General features: G+C 35.7%; 1 protein-coding gene across 1 annotated transcript; it reads left to right on the top strand.

The window, feature by feature from the left end:
• Positions 1 to 573: 573 nt before the first annotated feature.
• On the top strand, positions 574 to 27,270 carry LOC141392338 (uncharacterized). Its single transcript, XM_073965288.1, has 2 exons — positions 574 to 585; positions 25,238 to 27,270. Exons 1-2 carry the CDS (start codon positions 574 to 576, stop codon positions 27,128 to 27,130), a joined length of 1,905 nt encoding a protein of 634 aa, XP_073821389.1. The 3' UTR covers positions 27,131 to 27,270.

The following is a 27,270-nucleotide window of genomic DNA, read 5'->3' as shown; positions in this document are numbered from 1 at the left end:
CAACATCACGCGATCTGATCAGTAGCTTGCAACTAAAGTGGAAACTAATTAAATTCCCAGCCCAAACTGAATTGGTTTACCTTGCACTTGATCACTGCCGAGAAACAGTTATGGTAGTTACAACCGAATAATTAAAGCAACAAATCTTTCTCTGGCTTACGCTGCAGCCACCACCATCGACGGTTGTTAATATGTCTTATGATACGCTATGAATGAAATTGCAAAAACTTATTTTGACGCAAAATTAATTGTTCTACATTTATGCCGCAACATATTCGAATAGGAGTATGTTTGCAACGGTATGGGGGGCCGGCGCTAATAGGTACCTCTCTGCACACATGAACGCCTTAAAAAATGAGAGTTGAATGTATACGAAGCGAAAAGGAGGAAACCAAAGCGTCTAAATTTCTACAATAGTTATAAATATGGAGTCAGTTCCATGTACAACGGCAGTCTAAACTAAAACCCTCCTGAATTTAGAGTATTTGGGACGCACATAAAAGGATTACTTCACACGGAATCTAATTCAGTTTTAAAACGTCAACATTGTATCTATTTCGAAACAAGGATACCATGAGACAACTGGTAGGATGTTTGTGTGTGTGAATCATAAATCTTCAACATTTGTGTTTAGTGCACCACATTGCACAATTACTCATTTTTAACAACAACATATTTCAAGTGTCGTATATAAATAGGCTCGTTGTTTATGTATGCTGAATTTTTGTCTTGCAAATCGGAAATATTATTTTCGAACAAAATTAATTGTGAAAAATTGTAACTAACGTAAATAACAACTCATAGTAACAAATAGATAATACAGCGAAAATTTTTCATTTGTGAGGAAGTGCTAATAAAATAAATAATTAGATATATAAATATCTGTGAATCTGAACCGATTATATAAATATATGAAAGACAAAAATCACGAAACATTTTACAAAAACAATTGTTAGATCACAGCATTATGTTGTTCCTAATGCATTAAAATACGAAATTGTCAAGAATTTTTTTACTACAAACTTGAGAAATTGTTAAATCTGCCATTAGGAATTAATTACTGATTGGTCGCCAAAGGAAGGGTATCTGCACTGAATGGTTTTCAGGAAAATCCTATTTTTGACTTTTCAAATTCCGCCTATCTAAGAAAACAATTGTATACATTAGAAGGAAACTGTGGTGGCCAAAAGTTACGAAACATGGTAAAGGCTGACCAAGATTGAATACACCAACCATCTGTTTAAGAAATGAAATTTTGTTTGATGCCTAAATGCGTATTATTTTCGTAATTGATATCTCAGCCTTAAGATGACGTAGGAAACTAATATTTTGTAAAGAATACTTTAGAATACTTAGGTGGCAAACATTGAAAATTTGTCCTGTTGGCCGAAATAAGAATTGATTTTCATTTATCTCTATTTGTTGTTTTACTTTCACAAGTTTGAATACCTGTAATTATTTTCGGAGTCTAGCCCCCGTTATGACCAACATGCGGCCCGTAGTTATACGACTTTTTACCCCTCAGCTTTTAGGCTAAAAAGGGTATATACATGTTGATACGACTAAAATTTGTCCACTCCATCCGGTACCTGCGCCACAAAATTTCAAACATTTTCGCTAAAGGCAGTAACCGAATTGGTCATACCCTTCCATATGGTAATATTACCTCCAGGCATAGAATACGGTCGGGTACCACCCACACAAAATTCGGAAAAAGTGAAGTTTAAGATCTCCTCTCGCATCGTTTTGAAATTTTTTCAGCAGGTTGTCCTGACGACACCAACTAAAATGGCAAATTCGCAAGACAACTCTCGCAGAGAATTTCTGATTGGTCCACACTTTACATCGTAGTATTTCAACCAGTCATGCATCAGGTCCTGTTCATCTGGTATCTCCCACAGAAAATTTGGGGAAAATGCTGTTTGCGAACTCGTCACGGATCTATTTGAAATTTTTTGCAGAAGGTTGTTTTCACGGTCGCTATAACAACGGTACAATTTTTTCCACAGTAAGTCGATATTTCCCACCGTGGTGCAATGGTATGTACACCCGCCTTGCACACAGAAGGTCATGGGTTCGATTCCCCGGCTAGGCAACATCAAATTTTCAACGGTGGCAAAATACCCCTCAGTAATGTTGGCGACATTTCCTGAGTATTTCAGCAATGTAAAACTTCTCCACAAGTGGTATCTTACGACACGCCGTTCGGACTCGGTGATAAGCTGTAGGTCCCATATCATTGAGCTAATATGAATCGGGGTGCACTCATTGATTTGAGAGAAGTCTCCCTTGTCCCGTCTGGGATGTTTGTGGAACAATTATGCATATAAGTCGATACTTCCTGAAATAATGGCCCACAAAAACCTACAGTGGCCAACTAAACTGTGTAGTACGTAAGATAACCTTCGAAGGGAGAAACCGATTTGGTCCAAACATATATCGTGTTATTTACATGTTTACATCTTATCTTTAGGTTCGAAGCTGAGTGTATATGTCTTGTAAGTTCGTTTTCTGTTTAATCTGGCTCTGAGTCTATATCCAGGTCTAGAAATGCGGCTGTTTCCATAAATTGTAGCCACAAAGCTACTGGAGTTAGTTTAATAGGTTTAACAGGGCAGTTGAAAGGGTGGAGTGTGTCGTGCCGCATGTTGGGCATATGTTTTGAAAGGTGTCATTGACACTTGCCCTAAAGGAATTTAGACGCTGCACCATCCCGGGCGTAGTTGACGAGGCAGCTGACACTCCTCAGCTGCGATAGATGGGGGATGTTCTCCGAGGGCTGCAATTCACACAATAGTTGTTTATGGCATCTGCGACTGCATCCGTGTGAATGCTATTAAAACCTGCTTGATAGGCTTGCTGATCTAGCCGTTCTCTTTTGTAATGTTGGACCCCTTTTCTAGCAGTGTTCGAAAATAAACACTATGGTATCGTACCGTACCGTTCTGTACCGTACCAAGGTGAATAGGTACACTACGATAGTGTACCGCTCCGGAACACAAACACTACAAAATATTTTAGTGATACTGTACCGGAACACAACGATAATCGTAGTGTACCGCATGCCGGAGCACTAAAAATCGTAGTGCTCCGACTGCGGAGGACTAAAAATCGTAGTGTTCCGACTGCGGAGCACTAAAAATGTTAGTGTTCCGACTGCCGTAGCACTAAAAATCGTAGTGTTCCGACTGCGGAGCACTAAACATTTTAGTGTTCCGACTGCGGAGCACTAAAAATTTTAGTGTTCCGACTGCCGGATCACTAAAAATCATAGTGCACCACATGTTGGAACACTAAAAAATAATAAAGGTATTATGTTTTCTTAGGATAGATATTTGGTTAAATTTGATCAAATAAAAATTAAGATAGACTGTTACATCCATGTATGTTTAAATTAGTTAAACAAAAATCGTCGTGCCGGAGCACTAAAAATCGTTTTGTACCACGTTTTGAAACTATAAGGTAATGAACCATACATGAATTTATTATGATTTCTGTGGAAATTAAATATTTTACATATATTTTTTTAATAAATAAAAATTAAAAGAAAATGTGAAAAACATCTGATTTGGTGTTTGGACAATGGAGCACTAAAAATCGTAGTGTTCCGACTGTGGAGCACTAAAAATCGTAGTGTGCCGACTGCCGGATAACTAAAAATCGTAGTGTACCACGAGCCGAAACGCTAAAAATAATGTTAAGATAATCGTATGTTTATTATGTGAGGAAAATTAAATATTTTATGTTTTTAGGATAAATAAATATATATTTATTTATTATTTAATAAATTAATTATTAAAATATTATTTAATAAATAAAAATTAGAAGAAAATGTTTAAAACATCTGATTTGATTTTTAGACAATGGAGCACTAAAAATCGTAGTGTTCGACTTTGGAGCACTAAAAATCGTAGTGTGCCGACTGCCGGATAACTAAAAATCGTAGTGTACCACGTGCAATACAATAAGGTAATGTACCACACATGAGTTTATTATGATTCGTGAGGAAAATTTAATATTTTATATATTTTTTTAATAAATACAAACTAAGAAATAAAAATTAGTAGGAAATGTGAAAAACATCTGACTGGTTTTTGGACAATGGAGCAGTAAAAATTTTACTGTTCGACGTTTAGGTAATCATCTGTTTATTATGATTTATGAGGAAAATTAAATATTTGATGGCTTTTGGGTCAAGTAAAAATTAATAAATACAACTTAAAATGAGCATGTTATATCCATGTTTTTAAGTACATTATATTAGTTACAAAATTTGAGAACGTTAGTAGAAAATATGACAAGATGTATTGTTTCGATTTTTAGAGATCCGGCAGTCGGAACACTAAAATTTTTAGTGATCCGGCAGTCGGAACACTACGATTTATAGTGATCCGGCAGTCGGAACACTACAATTTTTAGTACTCCGCAGCCGAACACTACGATTTTTATTGATCCATTGTCCAAAAATCAAATCAGCCGTTTTTCACGCGTTCTATTAAATTTTATTTTTTAATTTGTATTTATTAAAAAAATTATTAAATATTTAATTTTCCTCACATCATACTTAACTAATATATCCACAGTCAGAACACTACAATTTGTAGAGCGCCATTGTACAACAACCGAATCAATGTTTTTCATATTTTTTACTTAAGTTCCCAACGTTATTAATTAATATGTATATATACATGGATTTAAGAGGTGTATCTGAGTTTTATGTATCAATTTGTACTTATCTCAAAAATCATAAATATTTAATTTTACTCGAAAATCATTATAAACTCGTGTGTGGTACATTATCGTTACGTTATTTTTTAGTGTTCCGACATGTGGTACACAACGATTTTTTAGTGCTCCGACTGCGGAACACTACGATTTTTAGTGCTCCGACTGCGGTACCCAACGTTTTTAGTGTACCAAAATGTGGTACACTACGTTTATTGTTGTGCTCCGGAACAGTATCACTAAAATATTTTTTAGTGTTTGTGTTCCGGAACAGTAACGCTAAAAATATTTTAGTGATACTGTACTCGGAGCGGTACACTATGTTAGTGTACTGTTTATTTTCGAACTCTGTTTTCTAGATCATGAAGATTCCTTCTGACATGCTTCGGGGGAGAGTCCTATACACCAGCCCAATTCTTACGGCAACACTCGAGCAATTACTGAAACAAAAGCGTGTCATTATGTTGCTGTAGTGGAAGAATCTTTGTCTCCTTATGTAGATATAAGGAGGCACCTTGTTGCAGTTCTCAGGCGGCTCACAGTATTGCCTCAGTGGACAAAAATCGAAGGATGCGGTGCATCAAAAGACGTTTATATTATGGTGAAGAATCATGAAACTATAATAGCAGCAATCGCCAGAAGATGGTGTAAAAGCGTTCAAAATCCATGTTTTGGAGGTGACTCAATCAAGCCCCTGTAAACAACACAACGCATGATCGTATGTCAAACTGTCCGAAGTACCTTTAGCCTAAAAACTGTCGAACTTTCCAAAAAAATTTAAACGCAGTCTGGCAACAATGCGTGTTGCCTAGGCCAAAAACTTGTTTAGTTATCCTCGTATGTAGGGGATGGGATCACACACTATAATGTGAAGTTAAAATCGAATATTATGCTAAACGTATCTTATTTAAGTAATATGTTTTTTGTAACCAAATTCAAGGTACCTACTTTAATTAACTGCTAGAAACTGTTTCCATTTTGTACATTTTAGAATTATTTTTAATTACACTGTGCAACATTTCTGAGCTATTCGTGTGCAAACAACTTTTGCGGAGCATTTTATGAAAGTAGAGACCAAGTAGACGAAAACCATATTTGGATTTTGTTTTCTTAGATCGGATTCGGGTTTTTCGACCTCATCTAAACATGGTTAAATATTGACTTTTTAAAACATTACCAGTCAAGTATTGACACATTTAACAACAATTTAAAAGCAAACGAATTCAATGACAACATGCCAGAAAATGACCATATTACTCGACAAGAAATATGTTTCATATGCTCGAACCTAAGAGGAAAACTATCTTCAAGTGTAGATAACATCCCAAATGGTGTCTTCAAAAATGTCCCCCCATATTTATTCTTTGAAAACTGCACACTTTTTCATAATGTGTTAAACAACTCGCATTTTCCACAGGCATGGAAACAAGCAAAAATCACAGTTTTTATACCCTACACCAGTATGTGGGGAGGGTATTATAAGTTGGTTTTGGCCAAAAAGTTTGTAACGCATCAAAATGAATGTCTCGACGAGCTGAGTCGATCTGGCTATGTGTGTCCGTCCGTCCGTCCGTCTGTCCATCTAAACCTTGTAATCACGCTACAGGCCGCAATTTTGATCGGATCGTCACGAAATTTTGGATGTTGATGGGGGTCCCGGAGGGGAAGAAGCCTATTGATTTTGGTGATGGTCGGATAATATTTAGCGGTCGGAAAGGGCAAAAAATGGATAGGTGGATAAAAAGACAACGTTTTTTTCCAAAGCCAATATCTCAGCTTCTATATGGGGTATACCAAAAGCAAAACCTGACAATGAAAGCAGAAAATATCACCTTTCTAATGATGTAAAGTAGGTGCTCGTAGGAGATCAAACAACGAAGATATCGCAATAGTAACAAATAAAACCCCAATTTTCATTTTTGCGATTTTAATTATATTGACAAATATCACAGCTTTGGTTAAAAATTTTCCAAAAGCAAAGCCTGACTATGAAAGTAGAAGATCCCGTCTTTACAATGATGCAAACTAGGTCGGCGTAGGTAACCAAATAACGGAGATATCGCAATAGTCGGTAATACATCCCATTTTTCTATTTTTTTGGAAATCACGCTACAGGTCGCAATATTGATCGGATCGTCACGAAAATTTCAGGGTTAATGGGGGTCTTACAGATGAAGAAGCATATTGATTTTGGTGATGGTCGGATAATATTTAGGGGTCGGAATGGGCAAACACTTATTTGGAGAAAAGTCAACATTTTATTTCAAAGCCAATATCTCTGTTTCTTTAAGAGGTATACCAAAAGCAGAACCTGGACATGAAAGTAGAAAAAATCACCTTTACAACGGTGTAAAGTAGGTTGTCGTAGGTGGTCAAATAGCAAATATATGGCAATCGATAATGCATCCCATTTTCCGATTTTTTTGTAATCACGCTAGAGGTCGCAATTTTGATCGGATGGTCACGAAATTTTGGGGGTTAATGGGGGTCCCAAAAAGAAAGAAGCCTATTGATTTTGATGATGGTCGGATAGTATTCAGGGGTCGGAATGGGCAAACACTTATTTGGAGAAAGGTCAACGTTTTATTTCAAAGCCAATATCTCTGTTCTTTTAAGAGGTATATCAAAAGCAAAATCTGGCAAGGAAAGTAGAAAATATCACCTTTACAACGATGTAAAGTAGGTTGTCGTAGCTGCTCAAACAACAGAGATATCGCAATAGTCGGTAATGCATCCCATTTTCCCGCTACAGGTCGCAATTTTAATCGGATCGTCACGAATTTTTTGGGAGTTGATGCGGGTCTTTCTTCCTTCCTATTGATTTTGGTGATAGCCGGATAATATTTAGGGGTCGGAATGGGGAAAAACTCATTTGGAGACAAATTCAAAGTTTTATTCTTTGTGAATATATTGGCTTCTAGTAGGGGTATTCCAACGACAAAGCCTGTCAATGGAAGAAGAAAATATTACTTTTACATTGGTGTAAAGCAGGTTGGCGACGGTGGTCAAACAAGGGAGATACCACAATAGTCGGTAATGCATCCAATTCTTCCATTTTTTTGCAATCAAGCTACAGGTCGTAATTTTGATCGGATGGTCACGAAATTTTGGTTGCTTATGGGGGTCCCAGAGACAAAGAGGCATATTATTATTTTATTATTATATATATTTTATTATATTATTTTTGGTGGTAGTCGGTTTATATTCCCTAAAAGAAAGGTTTACCAGTGAAAAGCTTATGCACAGGGGTAGTGGTGTAGGGTATCACATGGTCGGCCCCGTCCCGACTATAGCCTTTGCTCACTTGTTTTTATTTTATTTTTATTTATATAAAAGGATTATACAATTCATAGTACCTCAGCGCCATTAGGCGTTATTGAGGGTAGTTGGCAATGTTTACAATTAATATGCTCCTTACAATAAATGAAATAAATTACAATTCAATTCCAAATTAAAATAAATAAATAATGGAAAAGATTATATACATTTACGAGGGCGATTCGGAAACTTCTTAGCCTATCAATGAAAGAGAATAGTTAGTTTTTCAAAAATATTTTTATTTTTCAATATAATCTCCTGAAACTTCAATACACTTAGTCCAACGCTTTTCTAGCAATTCTATCCCTTGATTAAAGTAGTTTTCCTCAAGGTCTTCAAAATAGTGGTTTATAACTGTAATTGCATCTTCATTTGAGGTAAAACGCTTGCCAGCAAGGATTTTTTTTAGATTTGGGAACAAGTAAAAGTCGCTAAATCAGGAGAATAAGGTGGGTGGTCAAGCAACTCGTACTTTAATTCGTTGATTTTAGCCATTGTTAAAACATTCTTGTGCGCTGGTGCGTTGTCTTGATGAAAAATTATTTTTTTTTTGTGTTGTAAGCCAGGACGTTTTTCTCGAATTTGTACATTTAATTGATCCAAGAGGTTGCAATAGTACTCTGAATTTATTGTTTTACCCTTTTGCAGATAGTCAATCAATAAAATACCTTTGAAGTCCCAAAAAACCGTTGCCATAACCTTACCAGCCGATTGAATTGTTTTTGCCTCCTTTGGGGCACTTTCTCCAGCTTCAGTCCATTGTTTGGATTGTTCTTTTGTCTCTGGAGTATAGTGGTGGATCATGTCTCATCAACTGTTATGAAACGACGCTTAAAATCCATTTTATTTCGCTTAAAACGATCCAAACAAGCTTGAGAACTGTTCATTCTTATGTGTTTTTGATCGACTGTTAACAAATGCGGCACCCATCTTGCAGAAAGCTTTTTCATCTGTAGTTCTTCATGCAAAATTAAATGGACTCGATCATTTGAGATGCCCATGATATTAGCAATTTCACCCACTTTTATTCGTCGATCATTTAATACCATATCATGGACTTTGGCTACAATTTCTGTTGTTGTTGCTGTTTTTGGACGTCCACTACGTGGTTCATCTTCAATGCTTGTACGATCACGTTTAAATTCAGCAACCCAATTTTTTACTGTTGCATATCAAGGAGCACTTTCACCTAACACATTCACCATATCAGTATGAATTTCTTGTCCCAATAAACCTTTTTTATGTAAATATTTAATGACAGCACGCATTTCTAATTTCTCCATTGTAAAAAAATTGCGGATGCGTCTTTTTTGAACACCTGTTTCTATATGAAGGAGTTGCCAGATCGAAACAAAATTTAACATGTGTTCATAACAGAGATGGAAGTTTCCAAAACACTTAACATTTTTCTGTTTATACAGCTAGGCTAAGAAGTTTCCGAACTGCCCTCGTATTATGTTATACCAGAAGCTCATCAACATGTTGCAATAAATACTGCTTTAGTGTTCTCTTAAATACAAAAAATACATCAATGTCCTTAATATGTTGGGGCAAGATCTTATATTCTTTTGGAACAGTCTATTGAATTCGTTGCTTTGACGTTTCTGATTGACAAAGGGCAAATTGCAAATTGTTTCTATAGCGGATATTAAAAGCATGATGTCCGCTGGAAAATATGATTGTGTGATGCCTAAAAAATAAGGATACATCAAATCCTAAAAATATAAGACCCATTATTAAGACCCCATATTAGCAAAATGTTTGAAATAGGCTTCAAAAATAAAATAGACAAGATATGCAATAAGAACAAATTGACTTCGGAAAACAATTTGGGTTCAAATATGAACACTCGACAACTCATGCAATTAACCTTCTAACACCCAATATAAATTGACATCTAAATCTGAGAAGGCTTTTGACACTATTTGGATAGCAGGTGTAATATCCAAATTAATAAAATACAATTTTCCTACATCTCTGGTGATTCTTATGTATAATATGTTAAGTAACAAAAGATTTATGATTTATAACCGTCGTCAATACAGTTCCCTGGAATTCAATATTAATAACGGTTTACAACAGGGTACTGTAATTGCACCAGTTATCTTCAATTTTTACATATACGAACTCCTCGAAAATAGCTGTGTCTTTTTACTTTCTCAGTAAGATTTACTCAGTAACTTGTTTTCAGAGAGTAAGAACAACTATACGGAAAAAGAGAGAAAAGTAAAAAGGACAGCATTTAGTAAAATTAAGCAAGATAGTCCAAAAACATTGGCAGAAATTGTCTAAACTTTTCTATATTGGAACGATTTTGATGTTCTAGATGAATTTTTTCGTCTGTTTGACATATGTATAAGTTCTACTCCTTTAGGGCTACGATATTGCTGAAGGCTGCAAAACAAAATTCTAATTAGTTTCTGAGATAAAGTCCCGATCATCCAAAAAAGGCTCGTTTTAGACCGGTTTAGATGATGCCATAAAATCCAAACCTGATCTCTAACCCCCTGATTTTGTAAAAGTTTTTATTCTTCTCACACGAATTGTCAAATTTTGTAGATCGATTTACTCGCCTCAGCGCAAATGTAGAGCTCTAATTTTTAAAAGAGGAATTCTTAACTATATATGGAACTCGTCTACGAAAAATTAGGTCCGTATGTCATCTGGAGGCTGAGCCATGGATGCCTGAATTATTACGAATATAGACGAACGAACAAAAAAAAAAATAGTTACAAAAACAGGGGGTAAGAACACAAAACCCGTCTAGGGTTTTTGTAATTTCAATATATACTTTCAGAAAATGCCCACTATGTAGAAGTAGTTTGCATTTCCAGTGTTGTACAGAATTATTCAATAGAAAACATAAACCTTTTTATACCCTCAGCCTTTAGGCTACAGAGGGTATTTACACTTTGATACGACCAAAAATGTGCCTCATCGAAATAGTGGTTTTAGACCCCAAGTATGTTTGTACGATATCCGTTTCAGACAATTTTGAGTAGATCTAGCAATGTCCGTCCGTCTGTCTGTCTGTCGGTCTGGCTGGCTGGTGCGCACGATAACTCTCGAACGGATCAATCGATTCGGTTAACATTTTGGGTATCGAAATATTTTGTCCAGATTCGATTTAAGTTCGAAGATGGGCCATATAGGTCCACTCCTTCAGGTACCTCCCCCACAAATGTTCAAAAATTGTCGCAAAACTTGTGCGCACGATAACTCTTGTAGGGAATAACCGATTTGGTCCATACTTTGCACATCGTGTAATTTCTACCAAACTTAGATTAGGTTCCAATATGGACTCAATCGGTCCACTCCTTCGGGTACCTCCCACACAAAATTTCGGAAAAGTTCAGTTTAGGACCTGGTCTCGAATCGCTTCGATTTTTGTTTACGCAAGTTGTATTCGCTGTCCTCTATACGACGCTGTAAGTTTCATTAGGGGCAAGTCCAAACTTCCTGAAAAAATATCCTGAAAGTTACAAAAAACCCTATGACACCGTGTGTAGTGGTTGCAGCGCAAGATAACTCTCGAACGGATCTGCCGATTCGGTCCAAAATTTGGCTTTCGTAATATTTTGTCCAAACTTAGTTCAAGTTCAAAGATGGATTATATCGGTCCACTCCTTCCGGTACCTCCCCCACAGAAGTTCGAAAATGTTCGGAAAATTTGTGCGTACGATACCTCTTGAAGGGAGTAACCGATTTGGTCCATACTTTGCACATTATGAAATTTCTACCAGACTTAGATGAGGTTCCAATATGGACTCAATCGGTAAACTCCTTCGAGTACCTCCCACACAAAATTTCGGAAAAGTTCAGTTTAGGACCTGCTCTCGAATCGCCTTGGTTTTTGTTGTACCATCTTGTATTCAATGTCCCCTATACGAAGGTACAAGTTTCCTCAGGGGCAAGTCCATACTTCCAGAAAAAATAGCCTGAAAGTTGAAAAACAAACCCTATGACACCATGTTTATGGGTGGAAGCGCAAGATAATTCTCGAACGGAAATGCCGGTTCCGGCCAAAATTTGGCCTTCGTAATATTGTTTCCAAACTTAGTTTAAGTTCGTAGATAAGCCATATCGGTCCACTCCTTCAGGTACCTACGCCACAAAAGTTCAAAAATATTCGGAAAAATTGTAGGCACGATAACTCTTGATGGGAGTGACCGATTTGGTCCATACTTTACACATTCTCATAATATCTACCAGGTATAGATCAGGTTCGAATATGGACTATATTTGTCCACTCCATCCCGTACCTCCCACACAAAATTTTGGATAAGTTCACTTCAAGACCTGCTATTGAATCACTTTGATTTTTGTTGAAGCAACTTACATTCGCTGCCTCAATTACGATGGTAAAAGTTGTTTCAGGAGCAAGTCCATACTTCTTGAGAAAACAGCCCGAAGGGTGTAAAAACCCCCTATAGCACCCCCATGGTCTATGTCGGTCCATTCCTTCAAGTACCTTTTCAGCAAAATTTTTGAACTTTAATCCTAATCAACATTTTTGTCGGTTCATACGAGACCAAAATTTTGAAACCCCCTAAATACATAAGTTTATTGTGAAAAAAGTGTTTCAATTTGCACAGGCTGTGGGTATATCTCTGTCGGCAAAGCCGACTGATACTTTTTTACTTGTTTTGTAAAATGTTGATATTTAAGGAAGAAGTATGGTAAATGACAGTTTGAGTTCGTTGGTGTATGTCCAACGTCTATGTCGCCACTTTTTATGTCATTTTGTAAATTCTCAAAAATAATATTTTAAAAACTAATTAATAATTATTTATATATCAAAACTTATAGTCCAGATATGTTTACCAAAAATAATATTTGAAAAACTTTAACGGTGTCGATATGAGAACATTTTGAACAAAAACGTGGCGAAGCCGCGCCATGTTACCAAATATCTTTTGATTGTCACCTATCACCACCTTTCCGAAGCGAAATGTGTAAAAACGTTCTGCAACCCTGCAACCTTATGAGATATATAAATATTTGAATGAATTGATATTAATGAAAAACTGTACCTTTTCTTTTACTTTATTATGACAGTGTTGCAGCTTTGGTCCATATCGGCTCCGATCTGGATATAGCCCCCATAAATATCTTTCCCCGATTTTGCTATAACTCGGTCACTTTTAATTGAATTGCCATCAAACTTAATATAAGATATTTTGTAAGTTATCGATTTTGACAAAAATCGGTTCGTATTTGGATAGCTCCCATATATATTTTCGCCCGATTTCATTTAGCATTTATGGCCCAATCGATAAAAAAAACTTTACCAGTTTATTGTTGTGGTTAAAAACCCATTTTTTTCATTTGATCCAAAAACCTTATATAAAATATTATGGCGATCGGTTAACGTTAACCCGTGCGATACTAGCGTTCTTTGTTTCCGATTTATGATGATGTTAACGTGCCTCTGACCGATCGTCATTTCCACAGTACTATGTACTAAGACCAAAGGCTATTTTTCAGGAAATCGCTCTACAGTCCACAATTATTTTCCAAAAAAAATTGATGCTACATCTACCATTTTTGGTACAAAGATAAAGAAAAAAATCGTCATTCCAAAAATATTTTTTTTAATAACCTTGACCGTTGCGCGTTGTTCTGTTCCAGAACTGCAAGAATCTACTAATTTTTACTACTTTTTCCGATAACATAAAGGAAAAATCCTATCGTAGTAAAAATTAGTAGCTTCTTGCGGGTTCTGGAACAAAGCACGTTTTAATTTTAATATTTAAAAAAAAATCCTAAAATAAACGTGGCTTGATATAATGAGCTGTTATATCCCAGCAAAAATTCGGATCCATTAGTCATTACGTAACCCATTACAAAGTAATGTAAACAAGCTTCTTTTCCCATTACAAGTAATCTGAAAAGTAATGGGATACTTCTTAAAAAAATACAAGGCAAACCTACTTACTTTGCTCCTCACTAAGTAATGAGGACGGTGGCACAGTGAGTGTGTGTCCGACTATAAATCCTAGGGTTGTGTGTTCAACGCTCACTGTCGGCACGCGAGTTTTTTTAAATTAAAAAATAACAGTTTGTGTTGCACATGTGCACTGCACATTTAAGTTCTTAAGCAACCCTTAATGTTTGTGTGCGTGGCATAGTATGTAGTGTCTTTAGCTAGAAATCAGAGGGTTCGTGTGTTCAACTCGCACAGCGAGCGAAATAAAATAAAGTAAAATAAAAGTAAGAAGTGTGATGAAATTAAAAAAAATCTCTACATCAACTGTTCTAAAAATAGAATTTTTTTCAACATACTTTTCAACTTCTAGTGGCCACAAAATAACTAGTTATTCTAGTGGTCATAAAATAAGTACAAACTGAGTGCGACATGCCCTTGTAAAAATAATGGGGAAGAAAGGGGGTTTGCGAGTAGTTACGGCTGCCAAAGATCCCTTACAAAACCCATGATTTTGGGAGGACTTTTTTTGCTGGGATCTTATTACTGTTAACTGAATTTGTACCCTTTACGATGATGTCAAAATACTCCTAAAATGTTTCAATGGATTCGCGAAAAATCAAATTGTACTTATTTGCAAATAATATGTAAAAAATACAACAGCATCGAGACAATGTGAGAAATAAAATGAAGCCAATGGCGTGAAGGCCGGAGCTATAATATTCATGTTATTTGCAAAAATGCAAAGAAAATATGAGGAAAAAAATAAAAATCTTATTAAATATGTATGTATGTATGTTGTTTTATGATTTTAAAGGAAAAGTTGAAGAAAATAAAAAGAGGTAAAAAAACTTTTTAAGTTAAACGGTTTTATGTTAAACATACATTGCAATGTTTAAGATAAATGTACTAAAAACAAACAAAATAATAAAATAGATACAGTCGTGGGAATTATAAACATATACATAGACTAGACTAAAATAAAACCGTGGGGCTCGGCAATTGTCTACAATCGTTGATTAAAATGTTTGGTTTGTAATGTTAAACTATAATTAGGCAGTTGTTCAACCGACAACGATGGACGTGTGATAAGTAGGGCTAGAATGTGGAAACAAGCTAGCAAGCTCTATTATAAGCGAGTTTTAGGGTTTCATAGTGGTGAGCGAGTAGTACTTTGTCGATTAAAGACAAACTACGAGCAGTGAAACGATTCCTCGCCAGCCAGCAGTGTGAATGTCCAACGATAAACTAGTTGAAACATATCTTTTATTTACATGGTGTGTATAACTATTGGAATTTCCATGAGCAAGAAAATAGTAAGTAATTTCCTCACCATCTGCGGGCCAAATGCCTAACGACGAATTAAACGATTCTTCTATCGCACATTAAGTCGATAATTTGTAGACAATTGACGTGCCCCACGGTTTTATTTTAGTCTAGTCTATGCATATGTTTATAATTCCCACGACTGTATCTATTTTATTATTTTTGGTTTTTAGTACATTTATCTTAAACATTGCAATGTATGTTTAACATAAAACCGTTTAACTTAAAAAGTTTTTTTACCTCTTTTTATTTTCTAGTTTTTAGTTTTTATTTCGCATTCTGTTTAATTCATTTAGAGCTTTATTATTGCAAGGTTTCTTGCCCGTTAGTTTATTGCAGTCCAACTCCTCTATACGTAGTCCATGCAAAGATCTTACTCTACTAAGAGCCACGTAGGCTTGACCTTCTTCAAACAGTTTCGCACCTAAGTATACGACTGCGTGATCCACAGTGCTGCCCTGCATTTTATGTATTGTAGAAGCCCATGATAGTATTAAAGGCAACACACATCTGTGTGTATCGCTCCCGTTGTTTTGTTAACCTGGCTTCATATTCTTCAGGCGTTTCTGACGCTATCATCTGTGTGTATCGCTCACGTTGCTTTGTTAACCTGGCTTCATATTCTTCATGACGTTGCTTTTTTAACCTGGCCTCATATTGCTCAGGTGTTTTTGACGCTAATTGTTCCCGTCGTTTCTGTAATCGACTATTTCTATTACCTTCACTTTCTTTAGCTCGTTTTGCTTTATACTTTTCTTTCGCTTTTTGAAGCCTTCGTTTACGTTGTGTTGCAGTTTCTGTTTTATTTGTGTTTGTATTTTTTATATTTTTTTACCATTTTGTTCCCACGAGTAATGGACATTTAAACGGTCGACCCCCCAGAGGTCCAATAAAGGGGCAAGGCTATATACAACAACATTTTTAGCCACCTTAACGCCACACAGTCCTCAACACGATAAAAAATCTTGACTTGGGTGGTGGATTCAGACTGGATTAATCAGATACCTAAATTACAGATTCAATTTCTAAATTTAAATCTTAATTATACGCCATTTAGTGGCTGAGGTTGTATAGTGCACTGTATTCTTCTTGTCAATCCCTTTTATTTGATACCCATATTGGTGGGATTGATAAAAAATTGTTATCAGCCATTTGGTAGCGGCGGTCATCTTAGATTTCAATTTTGCATAGTAAATTGTATTCTACTTCTTGAGACCTTTCATTTGATACCCATGTTGATGGGATTGATAAAACCTAAGTTATCCGCCATTTTGTAGACCCCGCCATCTTGGATTTAAATTTTTTATAGTATATTGTATTCTGCTTGTTGAGCCCTTTCATTTGATACCCATATTGATGGGATTGATAAAACCTATGTTATCCGCCATTTTGTAGCGGCCGCCATCTTGGATTTAAATTTTTTATAGTATATTGTATTCTGCTTGTTGAGCCCTTTTATTTGATACCCATATTGATGATAAATGATTGATTAAACCTACGTTGTCCGCTATTTTGTAGCTGCGGCCATCATGAATTTATAATGATAATGAATAAACATAATTGTATTGTCACCAAAATCCAAAGTGTATACAAAATTTCAGATTAATCGGTTGACAGGAAGAGGGTGAAATTTGAATTACTAAATTTGACCCAAGAATAAATAATAAATAAAACAAACGGGGTGAGCTAAATAAAACCATTTAAAAATATTAGAGTTCTTTCTCTTTTTCGTCAAAACTTAGTGCAATAATGAATATGTTCCGTTGCAAACAATTTTTGCTTTATAGTTTAGCTATTGGCGAAAGTGTTTAGATCATTATATTAAATCACAAGGACTTCGAATTGTGGCATAAAATTAAAATTAAGTTAATGTAAGGCCGTCATCAGACCATCTGCTTTTTCACATGTATGACATCAGCTGTTCTGTATGTTAGTATACCCAAAGTGACAATATATGTACATGTGAAAAAGCCTGATGGCTGCCTAAATATTACATCTTTTGAATCGCATAGAAACCACGTAGTAGTGGAAATGGTATGATGCGCATCTGATTTTCGAAAACAGCGAATCAATCCCTTTTATTTGATATACACTTTGTGAAATTCTATTTGGTGACCACGATGTAGCATCTGTTGCATATTAGAGTGTAAAAACAGTAAAATGGCTATGATTTCCACGAAGTACATTTACATTTTATGCCCATCCGATTTCAATGATCACCATTAAAAAATATATCATTATATATAAATTTTTAGGAAAAATTTATTATATCTCTGGATTCGCGAAATTTTTAAATATCTGTTTCCGCATATTTTAAGCTGGCGTATATTTAAAAAAAAAAAAAACATTTTTTTTGCAAATTTTCGATATTTGAGGGGTATCATATCCGCCGATCTAGTGGATGGATTTCCATGGCTTATTAGATTCAGAACGCAAAAAAAACTAATTTTACCCGGGTTTCCACGGAAATCGTAAGACAGTTGTAAAATTTGGACCAAAAAATAGGGTTTTCACAAAACAAAAATGTTGACTTTGAGCGCAGATTGCTGCGATCCTATGAAGACTACACACTCGACTTATACATAAAAATGCGAATTCGCGAGTGCTAATATCATATAATAAGCTTTTAGACAAATCTTGTTTCGCGTCCGGATTAGAGCAAAAATTCCAAAACCACCTGTTTTTTTGCTTCAAAATGACAGCATCCTTTTTTAAAGTGAAAATTCGAAAAAAATGATACGATACGATAAAGCATGAGTTTGGTTGCGTATTTGTAGTTGGTCGGAGGTTAAAACATCTGGTATCCAGCTTCACCGCAGTACATGAAAGACTTGCTACAGTTCGGAAGAAAGAAAAATTTTTCAACATCAGCTTTATTTGCACTCATGTTTTTAATGAAGGCAAGGGCGAACATGTCGGATATATATTTTACTAGCGCTTAGAAGAAATATATGACCGTCCTCTTCCCCATAACATTAAAATTATTCTAGGCGATTTAAATGCCAACATTGGAAAGAAGAATATCTTTGGCCCAACAGTCGAGAAATATAGTCTCCACAGGAAACATCTGACAATGGTATGAGGCTGATAGACTTTGCAGCTGCAAGAAACATGGTAGTTAGCAGTACCAGATTTAAGCACCTCAACATTTATAAGGACACCTGGTTGTATCCAGACCAAATAAAAAAAACAGAAATCATTTATCGAGTATGTTGGATGTACGATCGTTCCGGAGCCAACGTGGACTCGGACCACCACCTTGTTGCAACAAAGGTACGTACCCGATTAATCGTAGCAAATAAAATACGAACAGACTAAACACTGAAGTTGGACATCGGTAACCTGCAATCACAACAATCCACAGCATATTTCACTCAACTGGACCAAATGCCTAATCAAAGCACTCCTCGTCCCGATAACATATCAGCACAGTGAGAAAGTATTGCCTACTCCATGCAAACAGCCGCAAAATCCATACTTGGGTACCAGAGACCTCCACCATGGAATAAACCGACTGAAGAATAATAAGGCAGCAGAAGACGATGTATTACCAGTCGATCATCAGCTAGTTAGCACCATTTGGCAAGAAGAGCGTGTACCCAACAAATGGAACCTCAGTATCCAGTGTCCCGTACACAAGAAAGGAAATAAGACTGTGTGCTCTAATTACACTGTGACACAAAATGGAACTCAAAGTCTGGGGGGTGGAAAATTTCTTTTGAATGTGAAAGCCCTTGATGAGTATACTAAGAACCCAAAAGGAAATTTTCGCCATAGGTCAAGTTTCTGAGATATCGCGCGATGAAGTTTTTGATTTTTTTCCTATAATACTTTGGAAAATAGCTCCATATCTCCTTTTGGCGTTGTTGTAGCTTCATTGACCTACGGCATAACTGTCCTTCCGGGTTCGTAATATTACCTTCATCGACTTTCATCGCCAAAAAGAATTTTTCGCCCCCCAGCCTTTGATCTCCATATTTGCGCGTATTGATATTTATACCCTATACCACAATGTGGAAAAGGGTATTATAAGTTTGTTTTGGTAAAAATTCATGTAACACCGCGAAATATTCGTCGGAGACCCCCAATGTGGTATACCAATCTTCATATCTCGACGAGATAAAGCGATTTTGAGATGTGTGTCCGTCCGTCTGTCCATTATAAATTGTAAACACGCTCCAGGCCGCAATTATGGACCGATCGTCACGAAATTTTGTATGGAGGTCGGGTTCAGATCAGAATAGATCCCTATTCTTATTGGTGATGATCGTGAAATATTTAGCGGGTGAAATGGACCAAAAACATAATATTTGTCCAATTTTCTAGCGGCTCTGTAGGTCTCAATAATAGTCCGATCAACGCGTAATTTTAAACAAGGTAAGAGTATATCCCAAAGGAGAAGCTTGCAATTTGAGATGGCGATCGGATAATATTTAGAGGGTTAAATGGACCAAAACTTTTGTGTGAAAATTGTGCAAATTTTTAATATACAGCTTATATCTTAATTCCTGGAAGCGACATTCTGGTCAAGTGGGATATACTTGAAAGTGGAACGCTTGATCTTTCAATTGATGCCAATTATGCTGGTGTGCATGATCAGATAACAGAGTTACAGCCTAATATATTCCGTTATTTGTTTGTAGTGTAATAATAAACTCGCTAGAAGTCGCAATTATACATCAATAGTCACGAAATTTTGCACCGGTTAAGAGTATAGGTCGAAAAAGATGCCTACAATTTTGAATGATGATCTGATATTCTTTAGCGGGTGAAATGGACCATTACTTTTGTATGAAAAATATAAAAATTTCATTTTTGGTCGATATTTTAATTCCTTGAGGACATATATATTTCGCAAAGTAGCCTACATATGAAAAAAACTACTGACCTTTCCTCTGATGTAAATTGCAATAAAGTGTTTGCTAGATAAAGGGCCTACTGCCTAATATATAATGGGTTCTGTGTAGAGAACCACAATTTTATCCCATGCTACTTATTGTCTCTCCAAAAGTTTATGTAACACCACGACATATTCGTCCTAGACCCCTTATTTGGTATGCCGAATTTCATATCTCGACGAGATAAAGCGATTTAGCGATGTGTGTCCGCCATTAAAAATTGTAAACAAGCTTATGGCTGCAATTATGGACCGATTGTAACGATTTTTTTAAGGAGGTTGGGTTGGGGCCAGAATAGAAATGTTTAGTTTTTGGTGATGATCGTGAAAAGTTCAGGGGAAGAAATTGAACAAAAACAAAATTTTAAACAATTTTGTTGCGGCTCTGTAGGTCAAAATAATAACCCGCAAAATTTTAAACAAAGTTTGAGTTTATGATGAGGAGGCGTACAAACCAACGTGAAGATCAGATAATATTTAGCGGGTTAAATGGACTGAAACTTTTGTGCGAAATTGGTAAAAATTTCAATAACGTAGCGGTTAAACTACGGAGGTAGCAGTACTACATAAGTGGGTTTCATTACATTTTAGTTTGTGTGAACTAAATTTTCCTTTCCTGCTACAAAAATGTCTTTGTCATGCTAGATAACTTTTTGGTTTTGGTCATAAGTATTATACATTACATCTCTGATATTTGATAATTAAATTTTCACAATCATTGAAAATAAGTTCCGTGGAGAGCGATTGTCCAGGGATAGTGGTATAGGGTATCCCATGGTCGGCTCCGTCCGACTATAGACTTTTCTTACTTGTTTTCCTTAAAAACGGTTCAAGAAAACGGTTTTTTTGTTCTAGAACTGCAACTAACAACGTTTTCAGAAGCGAAATAATTTAATTTGATTGACAACTCTATAAGCTTTTTAACGGTATACATATAAGTTTAATCGGTTACTTAAAACCGGTTCAAAAATCGGTTTTAATGTCGGAATATCCGGTTCAAAAATTGAGATAACCGGATCTATTCTCCAAGAAAATTTGTTATTAACGTGTTCATCATTACAATAGCTATTTGTGGTAAATATTTCAGAAGCACCCCAGATGTCTACATAAGCAATAACCAACGGTTATGTGTACATACCAATAAATACCCAATGACGAATATACAGAAAAACAAAACTTAGTTTATTTCTGAACCAAAACCGATTAAATGTCAAAAAGGACAATGAAAACGGGACAAAATCGATTAGTTGTCAAAGAGAACCGTACCTAAAATCTTCTGAGCAACATTTTTGTAGAATATTTGGATGCTGAAAAATCTCATCTTGTGATACTTTCACTACGGTTCAAGAAATAAAGGACGAAAAGGACATGAAAGGCATTGAGTTAGAAGAATGAAATGTTCTACAAAAAGATTCGCCAATCGATTTGACTGAAGACATGTCACCTCAAAATGAAGCTACAACAACGCCAAACGGAGATATGGAGCTATTTTCCAAAGTATTATAGGGAAAAAATCAAAAACTTCATCGCGCGATATCTCAGAAACTTGACCTATGGCGAAAATTTCCTTTTGGGTTCTTAGTATACTCATCAAGGGCTTTCACATTCAAAAGAAATTTTCCACCCCCCAAAAATGCTGCTGCACAGTGTTATAGGGGCATAAGTCTGCTGCCTGTTGTTTACAAGATAGTGTCAGTGATGATGTGGGAACGAATAAAACCTATGGTCAACGAAAAAATTGGGTCATACCAATGCGGCTTTCGACCTGGCAAATCCACCATTGAGCAAATATTTACCATGCGGCAAAGATGAAAAAGATACAGATCGACACCTACCATCTTTTTCTGGTTATAGAGCAGCCTTAGACAGCACCTTACGTTCTACGATATTCCAAGCCATGTCTGAATTTGGTATCCCCGCAAAGCTCAATCGGCATTGCAAGATGACTTTATATGATACTCGGTCCTCAGTTAAAATAGGAAAGAACCTCTCTGAACAGTTCGGTACCAAAAAAGACTAGGAGACAGCCTTTCGTGTGGTCTCTTCAACATCCTGTTGGAAAAGGTTATACGAGATGCAAAAGTCAAAGGAAATGTCACATTATACACCAATAATCACATGTTACACTCTAAATTATTTGTTGAAAATTGCAATGAAAATCACTTTGATTTTTTGTTAAATTTTTAGGAGATGCGTAATAATTAACAAATTTATGAAAATGCGTAATTTCAAACACAAATTATTGCAAAAACAGTAGTTTCAACAACAATAACAATAAAGTAGTGCAAAAGCTGCAATTGCAATAGAACGTGCTTGAAATTAAACACACAACAAAAAATGTGTATTATACAAGCTGAAGAACAACAAAACTCAAAAAACACGTGTAAGTCGCTCGTGGTTCTTTGTTCGAAACGGACGAAAGACTGTGAAGATATTCTTTTGTGCTTAAAAGTCGAAAAGGTTGTAAAATATTTTTAGTGTCATAAATAATTGCAATTAAAATTTAGAATCCTGCAACCAGAAATTATGTATAACTAGCGGACCCGGCGAACTTCGTCTCGCTATTAAGGAATAAAATTTCATACAAAAACTCAATTTTCGATTTTTCCAATTTTCCGACTTTTCCAGAGAGATTTTCCAAAATTTTCTTCCGTAAAGACCTTCTCCTCGAAAATACGAATAACTGACAAAAAAATTTACAGAAATCGGCCTAGCCGTTCTCATTTTATGAATTACTATACATTTTTTACACCATTTTTATATATGGGGATTTCTGAGTGAAATCGGACACTTTTTCAATATGAGGTTTTCGATTTCCTTTATTCTTTGCTGTGGCGATGCTGCTGATTAACAAAACGTTTTAGAATATTTTCAAGTTTTTTTTTTGACTAACGGTTCCAGAGATATCGCGCCTTGAAAAAGTCAAATTCTGTAAAAACTACATGCAAAGAAATACTCATAACTTCTTTAATATTGGTCCAAATGGGACCATCTTTTTTTTGATTTGTTTGTTTTCTTATCAGCAATCGAAAGAAATATTTAAAAGAAAAATGCACAGTGCGCTTCAATGCAATTTTCGGGATTTAATATTTAAAATCAATTTTTAAACATGATTGCACCCTTCGATTTTTTCAAAAAAATTTTATGTTAAACTACGTTCAATTACAAAAATTTTAAGTCCTATGTGGTAATGGGATTCGGACGATTACTATTTTTTCTGAATTTTTTAAAATTTGTCAATTTAATTTTTCCTTTATACCTTTGTCTAAAATTTATTATTTTATTAAAAAAATTAAAAGTTTCATTTATAAATATTTGTTTTGATTTTATATTTATGAATTTATCTCAAACATCTTAAAAACTGCTTCATTTTTCAATTTTGAAAATGCATCAGCGAAAATTCCATTAATGCCCACTGTGCATTTTTTTCTATTTTTTATGATAAATATATAATATATATTGATAAATATGTACTCTTAGCTTCAAAAATACAGGAAATACAAATTTTGGACAAAGGTATTAAGGAAAAATTGTATCGAAAAATTTTAAAAAATTCAGAAAAAATAGTAATCGTTCGAATCCCATTACCACATAGGACTTAAAATTTTTGTAATTGAACGTAGTTTAACATAAATTTTTTTTGAAAAAATCGAAGGGTGCAATCATGTTTAAAAATTGATTTTAAATATTAAATCCCGAAAATTGCATTGAAGCCCACTGTGCATTTTTCTTTTAAATATTTCTTTCGATAGCTGATAAGAAAACAAGCAAATCAAAAAAAAAGATGGTCCCATTTGGACCACTATTAAAGAAGTTATGAGTATTTATTTGAACATAGTTCTTTAAAAATGCGATAATTTCAATAGGCGATATCTCTGTACCATTGGTCAAAAAATAATTTTAAAATATACTAAAATGTTCTGTTGGCTAGGAGCATAAATTGAACCAAAAACAATTGAAATCAAAAATTACTTTTCTCCGAACTGTCCGATTTCACTTGGAATTCCCCATATATAGATTGAATATATACAGTTTATCGGGAATGTTCTGAGACACACTTCACCTCTCACTTCACGCTTCAAGCATTTGGTTCACCCCATTTACGCTTATTTTTCGAGTATTTTTTGGCCTAGCGCCCACTCTTCTCTTTAAATACCCAAATGAATCTTAGACCCAAGAAATTCGCAAAAAATAGAAGAAAATGAGGTGAACAAAATGCTTGAGGCGTGAAGTAAGAGTTCAAGTGTGTCTCAGAACATACCCGTATATACATACATTTACTTTTACTAGTATTTTTAATTAAATAAGTTATGTTTTTATATAAATAAAACAACTTTTTCTCCGTATTCAAGTATTATTAGTAGTATTATTATTAAGCACATTCAGAAATTATTTGGGTACCTTTGCATACATTTACAAAGAAAAGTGCGACAAATTACAATAAATTGTGTCTAAAATCGTGACTCAAAATGTGTAAATTTTAAGCACATTTTGCGTAAAATCTTACAACAACAAAGCTGTTGAAAATTATGCATTTTTGTGTAGCATCTTGTTGCATATCATTGTCACTGTGAAATTCAACAGAAAAAGTTTAGAGTGTACTTGCTTATGCTGACGATATTGACATCATGGATCGATCAGTAAAAGAAGTAATTGATACCTTTAAGAAGGTCGAAGTAGTATCTGCTAGACTGGATCTGGCTGTAAACGGCGACGAGATCAAGCTGATGGTATCGACGCCAAATGGTATCCCATTCAAGGGACACAAATATGAGTTTAGGCCCTAGGGCGTGATGTTCGTGCACGAATATCTAGAGCTGGAATGAGCACCAAGTAATGTAAAGGAACGTACGCAGGATGGGCCACCATATATATAAATTAATTTCTAAGAACGTAAAAAAGATTATCATGCATCCACTTTCCTGGAATCTGTTTTAAGAACATCTACCTTACTATAAGATACTCAATTTCTCATTCATGCTATCGATGCCTCATCTCCTTACCATGCCCATATATTGTATGAAGTTTTTCTTCTTTCTTTTCAGCAATTGGGTATTCCGGTACTCTTGGTTCTACTGTTATTTGGAAGCAATACGTTTGCAAGAACACGAAAAACAGATGATACCGAAGAACATGAATACACTATCCATGAACATAACTATGAGGAAGACAAATCAGAATCGACCAGTGCAGATCTACATGCACAAGAATCGGGAAAGGTTGAATTTAAAATACATCCCGATCCGAATAGTAACATAGAACGTGGTAAAAGGGGTTCTCGCAAGCATGGCCACACAGCCATATTAAAACCGGTCAATCGTCGCAAGAAACATATTCTACTAAAGGTTCAACCAAGGCATAAGAAGCCCATACATAATTCCCAACCACCTCAGCAAAATACTCAAGAAGATGATGTCAAGGTCTTCCATACATTCGAAGAAACACATGAGCATATCATCGAAAAGGACGAGGAACCCCAGCCTGTGCCACAAACTGATATTCAAACACCAGAGGCTACAGAGCAGTTGGAAATTCAAGCCGAGCAGCAGTTTTCCGATCCAATAACACAAGAAACTCAGCACTTCCATTCGGAAGAGGAAAAACATGAGAAGCACAAGAAAATTAAAGTTAAGCATCATCACCACCACCATCACCACAATCACATCAAGGAGATTATCAAGAAAATTCCCGAACCATATCCGGTGGAGAAAATCGTCCATGTTCCCGTTGAAAAGGTAATAGAGAAAGTTGTACATGTTCCAAAGCCGTACGCAGTTGAAAAAATTGTTAAAGTGCCGGTGGAAAAACTTGTCCATGTTCCAAAGCCCTATGCCGTGGAAAAAATTGTAGAGAAAAAGGTCCCTTATCCGGTAGAAAAAATTGTGGAGAAAATTGTACATGTACCGGTTGAGAAGATTGTGGAAAAAATAATCCACATTCCAAAACCATATCCTGTCGACAGAATTGTGGAAAAGATTGTCCATGTACCCGTAGAAAAAATTGTGGAAAAGAAGGTTCCGTATGCCGTGGAAAAGATAGTTCATGTACCGGTCGAAAAGGTGGTGGAGAAAATTGTTCACGTTCCTAAGCCGTATCCCGTTGAGAAAATTGTTAACAAACTAGTAGCTGTGCCACGACCTTATGCCGTTGTCAGACCCGTTCCTTATCCAGTTGAAGTTAAAGTTCCAATACACGTTGAAAAGCCTGTTCCATACGAGGTGCAAAAGTATGTGCCGGCTCCGTATAGAGTTGAGGTCGAGAAAAAGGTTCCCGTCTACATACACTCAAAGGAGCCCTATAAATTTGAGCGTTCCAAACATTCCGAAGAACATCCTAAGAACAGCGATGATGATTTTGTTGACCACGAACACAAGGGCCTGGAGCAACATAGCCATGAAATTGTATCGTACGATCAACACTCACACGATCTGTCTGTCTTTCCGTCAAACAATAAGCCGAGATTAAGTAAGCTACAATCAACCGAATCCCAAGAAACACAACAAACAAGGCAAGCGATTCGAACTGAACTGATACGTCAACATCAGCAGCAAAATCAATACCAGCAGCAACAACAACAACAAAATCAATACCAACAACAACAGCAACAACAAAATCAATACCACCAACAGCAACAAACTCATTACCAGCAACCAATACAGAATCAACAATCCCCTCAGGAGCCCGCTACACAAGAAAGTCAAAATGTTGAAGTATCAATACCGCCAAAGACAAATCCCAAATTTCACATAAATGTCGAAGATACACCCGAAACGGCGAACCAATCACCAGCGTCAGATATGCAAACTCAAGCATCGACGAATTCCCTACAAATGGTAACCCGCATTCAACAAATCGCCTTACCATTCCACTTCCTCCAATACCACCATGTGCCGTTTCAACAGCCTCTTGGCTTCTCATTGACACCAAGCAACAATTGAAGAAACTTCAAACACAGATGATGCGTTTAGTTTAGGACAAATTTATGCAATAAGATTAATTTAAAACGTTTACAATATAGTTTAAATCAATTTTTTACTCTATGTATTTGAAAAAATATATAAATTCTAAAGGTATAAAA

This window comes from Musca autumnalis, unplaced genomic scaffold (genome assembly GCF_047663935.1).
Source record: "Musca autumnalis isolate F117 unplaced genomic scaffold, ASM4766393v1 scaffold_2, whole genome shotgun sequence".
NCBI lineage: Eukaryota > Metazoa > Arthropoda > Insecta > Diptera > Muscidae > Musca > Musca autumnalis.
This window is presented reverse-complemented; position numbering and strand designations above follow the sequence as displayed.